This window comes from Tarenaya hassleriana, unplaced genomic scaffold, assembly GCF_000463585.1.
Source record: "Tarenaya hassleriana unplaced genomic scaffold, ASM46358v1 Cleome1, whole genome shotgun sequence".
Lineage (NCBI taxonomy): Eukaryota > Viridiplantae > Streptophyta > Magnoliopsida > Brassicales > Cleomaceae > Tarenaya > Tarenaya hassleriana.
In genome coordinates, this window is record NW_010960187.1 from 10,128,102 (window position 1) to 10,141,007 (window position 12,906).

The following is a 12,906-nucleotide window of genomic DNA, read 5'->3' on the forward strand; positions in this document are numbered from 1 at the left end:
ATTTTATTTTTATTTTGTATTAATTAATATTATTAAATATTAGGGATTGATGATGTGGCAGATGACTATGATGCCATGTCAGCATTAAATAATATATTTTTTCGTTCAGGGTTTTATTTGCCAATTTTTAAAAGTATAGAGTTTTAATTTCCAATTTTTAAAAGTACAATGTTTTTTTTGATCAAAAAAAAGTATAGGGTTTAAATTGCGACGAGAGAAAAGTACATGATTTTAAATGGAATTATCCCTTAATTTTATTTACATATTGAATAAAAATAAATTCTAATAAAACAAGTTACTATTTTCTATTATTATTATTATTATTATTATTATTATTATTATTATTATTATTTATTATATGGAGTAAGAATATCCAAAAAATTATTAAATTTTAAAAATAATATTAATTTTTTCCTTCTTGTTAAATAATATATAACAATTTTTTATTTATTAAATATCGCCTTCTTAATGATCAAAAGCTAGAAAGAATTATATACTAAACCCTGGTGGTCGATTAAACTTTCCCTCCTATGTGATCTGTACTTTTCGTAAATCATATATATATATATTATATAATATCTTGGAAAGTAACGTGGTATCGTGCCTTTATACATTAGACCTAAAATTGCCATCCAATTATCGTTTTTTGCTATATTTGTTTCTTATTTTATAGTATTTTTTTATAATTTTGGTTAATTTTATATCAATCACAAATGTATAATTTTCTACTTTAGAGTCGTTTTGATATTTCTAGAAAAATTTAATTTGTAAAATCAACTTTTTATAATTTGAAAACACTTAAAATTTTCCATCTAATCCTAAGATATAATTTGGATCTAGTTCTAAACATAGTATTATATATTTATTTTAAAATTTTAATCCCATAGTAAAATTGTGATTACGAATGAATTATGAAAAAAAAAATGTTATGTTTTCCGAGACCACCGCATAAAATCGATTAAATTATTTTTTTTTACACGGCCAGCTTCTGTAATTTTTGTTTGTAATGGAACATAATGTCCTATTAAAAAAACAATTTTTTAATTTGACTTGATATTATCGTACATAACAATTTGTTTTTGTCAATCATGCAAAGTCAAACTAGTAGTCACACTAATAGTAAATCGTCACAATAGAAAAATAACCGGAAAATAGCTGAATTATTCAAACTAGATAATATTGATGGATCTTATTAAAAAAAGATTTTATTCGTTTGTCCGTACACAAAGTCAATCGAAAGGGTACTGAGAGTATGAACAAGTGATCGGTACTCTTCGTCCTGAATTACAATACGGCTGCAAAATTGAGCGTTGACTTGGAAATTTATGGCCACACAACGCAACGCATAGCAAATATTATATATAGAAATTATTTTAAAAAATTTAAAGATCAAAATGATAAAATGTTCTCATGGGTTGGAAAAAACGAGTATGGGATATAGAAACATACGACCGGTCGGAATGAATTACAAATATAAAATTTAAAATTTTCATAGCAATTCAAAGAGAGGGTGTTACGTGGAGCAAAACTGGAATGCATGTTTTTTGACGTAGAAGAAATTCCATGCAAAATCAAATATACAGAAAATAGAAGAATATTGACTTTGAGATTCATGCATGTTACCACCTTCTTGGAACTATCCACTCTCTTTGAATTGTTAGATCGGCCGAGAATAATTGCATACAAAGCTACCGGACGATGTAATTATACATACATACATACATATACATATATATATATATATGCTGTTCAATTATGAAAAGTATCAATACCAATATACCACTACAAGAAAACACGAAAAGGGTGACGCAAAAAGTGACGCAACTTTTGCGTCACTAAAAGGGTGACGCAAAAGTGACGATTTTGTGACGCAAAGGGTGACGCAACAAAAGCGTCACTAGAGCGTCACTAAATAGTGACGCCTTTGTGACGCAATCCACAGCGTCACCCAATGGTGACGCACTGATGACGCAAAATTGCGTCGCCAAATAACGCGCGGAAATATCGTCACCCGTTCGTCACCCTTTCGTCACCATTTGGTGACGCAATTGCGTCATTATATTATACTGACGCAATTTCGTCACAAAAAAATTGGTGACGAAATTGCGTCATTAATAGTGACGCAATTGCGTCACTATTTTTTTTATTTAGTGACGCAATTGCGTCACTCTATTTCCTTTAAACCACACGCCACACTCATACACTCTTGCACCCGAAAAAAAAAATTCAAAAAATGGCATCGAGTAATAACAATATTTATTACTCAAGAAAATGGATGTACGAAAGAGTAAATCCTTCTACGGGTAATGTATCTACGCATTACGAAGAAGGATTGACTAATTTTTTGGAGTTTGCAACAAATCAACATATTTTTCTTCAGAGAGGAAAGATATATTGTCCGTGCCGAAGATGTAAAAACGAGAGGGAAGAAGTTCCAGAAGTTGTGATGAGACATCTATGGAAAAAAGGTTTTGTCTCTAACTATTACATCTGGGTTTATCATGGTGAGACGTTTCAAATTTCTGATGAGAATATATCTGTGAGAAATACTGATGTCTATGATCAGCCAAATTCATATATTGAGATGGTTCAAGATGCATTTCCATCTCAATATAATGATCAGGTTACAGAAGATCCGATGAATGAGGCATCGAAAAAGTTTTTCGATCTATTAGAGGCTGCAAACCAACCTATTTATGAGGGTTGTAAAGAAGGGCTTTCTCAACTATCGGCTTCTGCTAGATTGATGGGGATGAAGACGAGTTATAATCTTACAGAGAACTGCATGAATGAACGAAAAGCTGAAATGGTTCCTAATGCCGGAGGGCATGTGCATACATCGGGAGCTAAGCCTTTCAGTCGTGTTATGCATGAAATGGCTAAAAAAAGTGAAGCGCCAACGTTGCTAGATCTGTTGAAAGCAACGCATACACGAAAAGATGGTGTGATGGTTGACGGAAAAGCGCAACAAATCGCGTCACAAATTCAACATGAGGTATATTTTCTAATATAATTTTTTTTAATGTTAATATTTTATATTTAATTTTAATTGTTTTTTAATATTTTAGATTATTGCGTCGCAACCAACACAAGGCGAAGCTTCTGCATCGGAACCTAATTTGCCGAAGGAGAAAATTGATGAGATATATCTTCAGGTAATTTATAAATAAATAAATTTATAATAATTTCAATTCAATTTTAATTTAAAATAAATTATTAACTAATTATATTTTTATTATATAGGTTGTTCCACCGAACAAATTTGGACGGATATACGGTCTCGGTTCAATGCAAACCGATATCACATATCATCCTGGTGAAGATGCTCCTTCAACTGCTCAGGAAACGCTTTCACTCGCACGACGAGTGCGACAATTAGAGGAGCAGCAAGCTGAACTTCTTCGGCAACAAGCGGAATTCTTGCGTCGACAAGAAGAAGATCGAAAACTCATTGAAGAACTACGAGTGCAAGCAGAATTTTTCAATGAGTTTCAAACCCGAGGATTTCCGAGCTTCGCAAGCGGTGGACAAGGAAGCGGTGGCGGTGGCGGTGGCGGTGGCGACGGCGATGAAGCCCATTATGACGGGCAAAATCAAAATTAAATATTTTATATTTTTTTTGGTTTGTAAATTAATTACGTAGAACTTTAATTATATATTTATATATAATAATATTTTTTTTATTTTTTTTATTTTTTTTATTTTTTTAATATAGTGACGAAATTAGTGACGCAATTGCGTCACTAATTTGGTGACGACTGCGTCACTGCGTCACAAAATAGTAACGCAGTTGTTCACGCAATATCGTCAGTAATTTATGACGCAATTGCGTCACCAAAACGCGTCAATAATTAGTGACGAAATTTCGTCACTAACTGGTGACGACTTGGTGACGAAACTGCGTCACTAATTGGTGACGCACATGGTGACGCAAAATGCGTCATAAATTGGTGACGATTGGGTTACGCAATTGCGTCACTTTTTAGTTACGCAATTTCGTCACCGTTGCGTCACCAAATGGTGACGAAATGTATGCGTCACCCCAGCGTCACCAATTGGTGACGCTTGGTGACGAAATTGCAAATGGTGACGGTGCTATTGGTGACGCTTTTTTTGCGTCACTATTGCGTCACCCTTTTAAAAGGGTGACGCAAAATCGCCCTATGGTGACGCAAAATTTGCGTCACCTTTGTCGTGTTTTTTTGTAGTGATGTCTTTAATTGTTAGAATGCATGTAGACTATAGATCTATGCATGTTTTCATGGTTTTAATGGTTAGAATGCATGTAAACATGAGATCTATGTTTGTTTGATGATCTTGATTATTGAATAAAGCATGGATGAGCTATGGTTCTTAGGAGGCTTGATGGTGCGTCGAAACGGGGATGAAAACCCTAGTTTACGGGACCCGAAACCGAGATCCGAAGTCTGTCCGTCGCATGGACCGAACGGTCTAGAGTGTAGACCGATCGGTCTACGCATGACGGCGGTTGTTCCTTTTAGGTCAAATTAGGTCAGACCGAACGGTCCAAGGGTTGGACCGACCGGTCTGGACCGATGACCATAAGAGGGGTTCGGATCACGTTTGACAGACCGTCCGGTCTGGTCTTCGGACCGTCCGGTCTGGGTCTGATGGAACGTTCGGTATTCGGGGTCGGTCTGCATTCGGTCATCCGTTCCAGAAGGTCTGGAACGGACGGTCCACGGATGCAGACCGTCCGTTCTGGCTTTCTGGAACGGACGTTCCACGTGTTTCGACAGACCGTCCGTTCTGGCTTGGTTGCTGGTGGGCTAGAGTGCGTGTTCTGCGTTGGGTTTACACGTTGGGCGTGGAAACGCTGCACCCACGTCGGCTCCGACGATAGCGCCACGTGGCCGGCGGCGACATATATATATATATACACGTAGAGAGTGAATTTTTTCGGGATTTTAATAAATGTATCGGATGGCAAAGTCTAGAAATTTTCATGAAAAATAAAATAGATTCGTGCAATCAAATTTACTTCAAATCTAGATATTTAAATTTGACGAGGTAGTACACGGTTATATCCTAGTTTATGGAGAGTTTCGTAAACTTTTATTATACCATATATAAATCCGGTTTAGTCCGGTTTGTTTTAATATTTGTGGCTTGTATAAATAGGTATGATCTACATTTGAATTTTTTTAGGGTTGAGATTAATATGAAATCGATCCCAAAATCTTATGAATTTTGAGAGAACCGAATCAAATTAAAGAAGAAAACAAATTTATACAAATTATATCATTGTGTTATTCAATTCAAAACATAGAATATACCCGTTTATACAACTCAGATTTCATCCTAATTAAACTGAACCAAACCGGATATATTCTAGTAATTTTTTCATGACACGGAGTAGACCGATCTTGGTCTGGATAACTGTCAGACACGATTTCCCTTGCGTTGAATTGTGATGAATGAAATTTAGATTACGGAAATATGGACTGCAAGTTGATTAATTTAGCCTTAGAATGTTTGAATATTTTCTTTTAAGCGTAGACCAAATCCAATGAGCTACAAATACAAAAACGCGTGAATTCGGTCTATTCGCTTAGATCATATGTTTGAATGACGAATTTTGATATTTGATATATTTTTTCTTATATAACGCGCATAATCTTATCTTTTGGGTTGGTGTATGATATTATATACAATGAAAAATATATATATGAGACATCGTCACATATAGATCTCCATTTATTTTATTTTTTTTATATTTATATTTTTACTCTTTTACCATCTCTGTTTTGCACCGATCAGAAAGCTTTGTCTAAACCAATAATATTTAACTATGTAAGTTTATAGAATGATTTAAAAATATATTGACAATATGAATATCCATATCCGAATTATTTAAAATTTTATGGATGATGTATTATATCTTAGATGTTATATACTACATCTTTTTTGTGGATTAATATTAAAAATATAAATATTTGAAAGAAATATAATCTGAATTTTGTAGTTTCCGTATTTTTCTATATGAAATTTATTAGAATTCCAAACCTTTGACGTACTATTTCTTATCCACACAAAAACAAAATGTATGAACTCTACGATATATATCATTAATTCATACTAGAATTCAAGGACAAACAAGATGGATTCTATGATTTTTATAAATAGGCTTGAAATGAGACGAACATGTTAACGAGACGTCTAATTATTCGTTTCTGTTTATTCCTGGCATCTCAAATTTCTAAGTATCATACATACATACATACATACATACATACATACATACATACATACATACATAGTACTAACTAGTATCTTATATAAGCTATAGTACTTCAGTCAAACAAGGGCGTCGCATGTTATTAGCAATTTTGTAGAATGTGGGACATATATGTTAAAGCGTGGACCAACTCCAAATAAATGGAAACGCAACGCACAACGACTAAATCGAAGCCATTTACTGAATTGTTGTTGGCCACGAAGACCACAAGAGGATGATGGATATATATATATATATCCATCTTCACATTCTCATGACAATCATATTATGATGATAACATAGCCATTTATTTCTGTCCTTGTTATTAATGGTATAATTAACAGAATTATCAACAAGGCATAACCCCGCGATGAAACCGCGAATGGTGAGTATTAAGTTTTTTTTTTTATAACGGAGGACCCCTAGCTGCTACCCTTCGGACGCGCTGACTAGGTAAACCTCTGACCCGGGAACAGCCTTTGTATATGGATCATATAAATTCAGAAATTACCTCCCTCCCCACCAGTCAGGAATCGAACACTCAACCTCAAAAGATCAAAGATAAGGTTCGAACCCAGAACAATTGTGTGAGTATTAAGTTTGTATATAATTGGAGAAAGTCTCCATAATTTCTATTTCTCTCCTCTCAAATTAGTATGTAATAATATTTTGACAATTGTGTGCATATCTATCTTTTCATTAAGCTGAATAGCATATATATACATACATTGGATCTAATCAAATCAGAAAAAATATCAATTATAATATTATATATATATATATATATATATGAGAATATTCACATAATAGTAATATTTGTCTAATCTTATAATACTCTCCTAATCTTTAATTTTAACATTTATATTTTTCTCGTCAACGTATAAACAGTCTTTCAAAAAAAAATTAACATCTTGTCACCAATAGTCAATTACAATTAATTTTTCTTCATAATTCTTCAAGAGATTATGAGTTCGATTCTACTTTTCAACGAATATGTCATCCTTTGAATAACTTATTTATTTCACATAATTTGCAGGCTATTACATGGAATCGGAAGATTTATTACCATGTCGGAAAGACTCTAGCTAAGTTCCTGCAGTTTTTTTTTTAAAAAAAAATCCTTTAGTATTCAAAAGTATATATCAGCTTCACATATGACTTTTTTCTGGGGTTAAAAAAAGGGTTTGCAGAATCATTAAATATATCATTTGGTTTCTCATCGGTATTCGGTAGGTTCCAACAATTATTATAAAACCTTTTATATTCAATTAAAAATCCTGTGTATATATATATATCGCGACGTGCCCTAATTAGAGCTTTTCGTTCTCTGTGTTTCTGCTTTGTTCTTGACCTACGTGAAAATATTTTCATTCTTGAAATGATTGTGACAACTCGATACTGTTCTTTGAGGCCATTTTCGAATGTTTCGTGGATATAATAATAGCTGATACTCTTTCTATCGTTTTATATAAATATATTATTTCATCTATTCATTTCATATAACTAACATATTTTGATTTTTTTAACAAAAAAAAAACATATTTTGATTCGTTATGTATACACGTGTACGGTGCATATATATATATATAAGTGTACGTATGAAGACTCTCACACTTACACATATATAATATACGTACGTATTCATATATGTATGCTGTATGTAAAGAACGTATGCAGACTCACACGCAGACTCATATATCTATATATACACGTGTGTATATGTATGTGTGAAGGCCGATGTGAGTTAACTGTGGACGTAGCAGGAGGGACAGAAAAGGTGGAGGCAGATAATGATGATCCTGTCTTCAAATTTTGCAAGTACATATTTTGTAAGGGTTGAAGAAAAAAAAAACTTTGAATGTTTTTACCAGCAAAACTTATTAACCTATTTCTGGTCCATGCATTAATCTGCACATATATTTATCACGTTATAACATATACCTAGGCTACGATCAAATTGCATTTTTTAATTCATCATATTATATTATGTGATAATATCTAAAAATTATAGAAACGTAAAAATGAATTATCAGACAAAATAATCTAATTATATAAAATTTATATCAACACAATTTTACCGAAGCCGAAATTCGTAAAAACGATCAAAGGCCCTCGCCTTTAAACTTTGTTATATTTGGGCCTCACACAATTTTACCGAAGCCGAAATTCGTAAAACGGCACGCATTGTCGTATCCAAATGTTAAAGCCCAGAAGAGCAAATCCATATGGTAATGGGCCTGATTCAGGCCCATTATTATAACTTCTGAGCCCAATTAGATAATACTGTTTTAGTTTTTATTTTTTATCTGGTGGTTTTTATTCAGATTATTTTTATCAACGAAAATGTTTTTCAGAAAAAAAAAATTCAATTATTTTAAGGATTTTTCGGATAATAGAAAATTCATATCATTCCAAATTATACGTAACATTTGATTAGGATCGATTCAGATTTTGACCAAGTGATCACGTAAAATAAATTAGGTTTATTAAATCCATTTGTTAAAGATATTCTCAAATAAAAATTTAAACATATATAGAATAATGTAGTAAGCCCAGTCCATTTGGTATTTATAGAAGGGATGCAGGAAGCCCAATGGGCTTGAACCGTTAGACCAACTTCCTCGCTCCCAATTGGTCCAGCCTCTAGTTTAGGGAATATAAATTAATTGAAATAATAAAATTTAAAAGAGTGAAATATCTGACTTCCGAAAAATCTAGTGAATTCCAGGGATCTTATACTGTCGATTTTTAATGCGAGTATCGTAAATGACATAATTTTTTTTAATAAATAGATATTATTATTATTATTGTGACATTTTTTAGGTGCATTTAAGTATAGTTTTGGCATGTTCGATGGTGCATTTATTTTATAACATCGTGCTGTGATGAATTATTATCACATCACATGATTAAATTAGCTTTAGCATTCAAAAAGAGAATATATGCTTATCGTGTAAGACTTTAATAAATCCATAATTAAGATATAGATTTATTTATATGTCATCTACCGATGTTTTGAACATATAATATTATCCTTAAAATTCACTAGAATTTTCCCCTTTTTTCAGTGTGTTCAACGTTTTGAAAAAGGGAAAAAAAATCCAGGAAGAAAGAGACAGGTGAACACAAAGAAAGAACCAAACACGATTCGTTTTTTTCTTCTTTCAAAAATATAAAAAATTAACCTGGAAAATGGTCTCTCTCTCTCTCTCTGCTCAAGGGGTCTCTTTAGAATTTCATTAGAATTGTTGAAGCTTCGACATTTGCATCAACAGATTACCGAAGACATCTGTGTTCTTTAATCTGTGTACTTTGACTGCTTGTCCTAATCATCATAAGCCAACCTTTCTTCCTCCTCCTGGAGATTCTCTCTCCTGGTTTCTTCTTCATATCCTTTTTATCTCAGATGTTCTGTTCGCAAAGCAATCCTTCCGTGTCGAATCCTTTTCCCTTTCTTCTTCTTTCCCCTTTTCTATATTTGACAAGTCTCTCCTCTTTGATCACACTTTAACCCTCTCCTCTCCCCAACCGCGTTTTCTCGTTCTCTCCCAACCTCCTCCGTCGTCGCTTCCCCATTCTTCACTTTGGAAAATTCCATCTCTTTCATCTCTATCGGAGATACCCATCAAAACCCGTTTCCCAGATTCCCTCTTCTTCGATTTTGACTCTTCAAGTCTCTCTTTTTTTTTTTTTGCAGACTCCATCTCTAAGCTCCGGCGTCACGCATCTGAACTCTACTCAAATCCGATCGATTCTTGAAACCCTTGTTTTCACTTCGTGAATCCATCGATCTCCGGCAGTCAAAATCTCAGCTTTCGTCCTGATTTTAGCTCATGATTTTTTGATTATTTGAGGTCAATGTCGGTTGCTTGTGGGCTAGAGTGCGTGTTCTGCGTTGGGTTTACACGTTGGGCGTGGAAACGCTGCACCCACGTCGGCTCCGACGATAGCGCCACGTGGCCGGCGGCGACCGCCGAGGAGTTCGAGCCCGTCCCTCGCATTTGCCGCGCGATTCTCGCCGTCTACGAGCCAGATCTCCGAAACCCTAAAATCCCACCTTCCATCGGAGCATTCGATCTAAACCCTGATTGGGTCCTGAAACGTGTGAGCCGCGAGGAGACGCAAGGCCGGTCTCCTCCTTACATAATCTGCCTGGGCCTGGGGCTTCCATGTTGGACCCCTCAATCTCGACGTGGCCGGCGGCGACCGCCGAGGAGTTCGAGCCCGTCCCTCGCATTTGCCGCGCGATTCTCGCCGTCTACGAGCCAGATCTCCGAAACCCTAAAATCCCACCTTCCATCGGAGCATTCGATCTAAACCCTGATTGGGTCCTGAAACGTGTGAGCCGCGAGGAGACGCAAGGCCGGTCTCCTCCTTACATAATCTACGTCGACCACACCCACCGGGAGATCGTCTTGGCGATTCGAGGGCTAAACCTCGCGAAAGAGAGCGATTACAAGATCCTGCTGGATAATCGGCTAGGGAAGAAGATGCTGGGAGGTGGGTATGTTCATCACGGGCTGTTGAAGTCGGCGGCTTGGGTTTTGAATCAGGAATCGGAGACGCTGAGGCGAGTTTGGGAGGAGAATGGGAGAGATTACAAGATGGTGTTTGCGGGTCACTCTCTTGGGTCTGGTGTCGCGTCGTTAATGGCGGTTCTGGCGGTGAACGACCCGGAGAGGCTCGGCGGAATTCCCCGAAGCAAGATCCGGTGCTTTGCCGTGGCTCCGGCGAGGTGTATGTCTCTCAATCTGGCCGTCAAATACGCCGATATCATCTACTCCATCATCTTGCAGGTGAAGTATCTTCATTGTTACTTTCCATAGTTTTTCTTGATGTTTTTATAACAGATTCTGGAAATGGGAATTGTGATTTGGAAGATTCAGAAACTATGGATAATGGATTCTTACTTAGGCTTAGTTCTTGAGAGATGGTAAGATCATATGGTACATTGTTGCTTTCGGCTTCTTGATCGAAGTTCTTGTTCATTTTTTTGGTTGGCTTTATAGTTTGTTCGACCCAAGGTCGCTCGAATGTCATCATGTAGATGCTCGATCGGATTCTTTTGTGGAATACATTCGATTTTCCTGAAATTCTTACATTGATCGGTTGAAGTTAGAGAGGACATGAACTCCTTAGCTGTCTTTGGATTGGTAGATGTCATTATTGACCGTTTTCCTCAAGAATATGCTTTGGTCCTTTGTTCTTTACTTTGAGTGGAAGCAAAACCCGAGTTGAGTTTTCATGGCCTTCGATTGGTCCACACTTTTTCGGTTCGCTTTAGAGAATCTTTGTCCAGGACCTCGTTTTATTCTTAGGCTGAATAAAAAACGTGATGATTCCTTTGTTCATTGCAGGACGATTTTTTGCCAAGAACAGCGACACCCTTGGAAGATATTTTCAAGTCGATATTCTGGTAACTGCTTTCGCGGCTGTGTCGAATATTTAGACAGAGTCTGGGCTTTCCGTGTAATGATTCTGTGCGTGTTTGATGGAACAGCTTGCCATGCCTGTTGTTCTTAGTGTGTTTGAGAGATACGTTTATACCAGAGGGTCGAAAGCTAAGAGATCCTCGGAGACTCTACGCCCCGGGACGGATTTATCATGTCGTGGAGCGCAAGTTTTGCAGGTTAACGTCTTTATGTGTTATTTCTTTAGGTGATGATCGGAAAGATGTAACAGAAGAAGAAATTTTCGCACTGCAAGAACCGTTTCAACACATGTTTGTTTCCGGCTTTTTTTGTTTTGTTTTAGGTGCGGGAGGTTTCCGCCGGAGGTGAGAACAGCGATACCGGTGGACGGGAGGTTCGAGCATATAGTGTTATCGTGCAACGCGACATCGGACCATGCGATACTGTGGATAGAGAGGGAGACGGAGAAGGCAGCGAAGGTGATGAGGGAGAAGGAGACGGTGAGGGAGGCGCCCAAGGTGAAGAGGATGGAGAGGAAGAAGACGATAGAGAGAGAGCACAAAGACGCGCTGGAGAGAGCGGTGAGCCTCAACATTCCACACGCAGTCGCTTCCTCTGCCGAAGAAGACGATGGTGGAGAAACAGAGACGACGGCAGGCGGAGGAGGAGGGTCGGGGAAGAAGGCGAATTGGGACCAAGTGGTGGAGAAGCTCTTCAAGAGGAGCGACTCTGGTGAGCTCGTCCTCGACAATCGGATTGATGATGATCATCGTCTTGTTGTTGCTGTTGACCCTCCACAAAGATAGTGTTGTAAAGCACTGTGATTGCGTGCATCTTTCTTTGGTTCCATATACCAAGAATATTAAGATTTCTTCTTATAAACAGACAAAAACACGTTAAAAACATCCAAGCTTCGCTTCTTCTTCTTCATCAATATACACACACAAGAGCAAATATGGAAGAGGACAAAAACCAGACAAAAGCAACACAAAGGAGAATCTAAAAGCATATTGTGGAGGAGAGTACTAGGTCATCTAAGAAGGATCTACCACAAGTGTTAAGAGATGTTCATGGCTTCTGCGTGATAGTTGTCGAGATCCTTGTCTAACTCATCAGCTGACTTCTCCATACCCTTCTTCCCACTTCCTCTGCCTCTTCCCCTTCCTCCACCTCGACCCCGACCCCTTCCTCTGCCACCAATGGCTCCACCTCTCGGGCCTCCCCTTTGGCTATGGCTTTGGATCGGAAGAGGGCGCC

At 36.8% G+C, this 12,906-nt stretch overlaps 3 protein-coding genes across 4 annotated transcripts in view; 2 read left to right on the top strand and 1 right to left on the bottom strand.

The window, feature by feature from the left end:
- Positions 1–2,584: 2,584 nt before the first annotated feature.
- On the top strand, positions 2,585–3,603 carry LOC104825590. Its single transcript, XM_010557950.1, has 3 exons — positions 2,585–2,995; positions 3,069–3,155; positions 3,244–3,603. The coding sequence occupies exons 1-3, from the start codon at positions 2,585–2,587 to the stop codon at positions 3,601–3,603; spliced, it is 858 nt and encodes a 285-aa protein (XP_010556252.1).
- Positions 3,604–9,288: 5,685 nt separating this feature from the next.
- On the top strand, positions 9,289–12,554 carry LOC104822315. The gene is made up of 5 exons (XM_010553480.1): positions 9,289–10,381; positions 10,618–11,034; positions 11,596–11,654; positions 11,739–11,867; positions 11,993–12,554. Exons 1-5 carry the CDS (start codon positions 10,097–10,099, stop codon positions 12,453–12,455), a joined length of 1,353 nt encoding a protein of 450 aa, XP_010551782.1. The 5' UTR covers positions 9,289–10,096; the 3' UTR covers positions 12,456–12,554.
- Positions 12,546–12,906, bottom strand: part of LOC104822306 (THO complex subunit 4D) — a 2,502-nt gene continuing 2,141 nt past the window's right edge. Inside the window, exon 6 of one of the 2 annotated variants that reach the window (XM_010553468.1) lies at positions 12,546–12,905. In XM_010553468.1, coding sequence (XP_010551770.1) covers positions 12,707–12,905 — 199 coding nt within the window. In that variant the 3' untranslated portion in view covers positions 12,546–12,706. The remainder of the gene's footprint in view (position 12,906) is intronic. The other variant, XM_019202897.1, reaches the window with a different exon arrangement.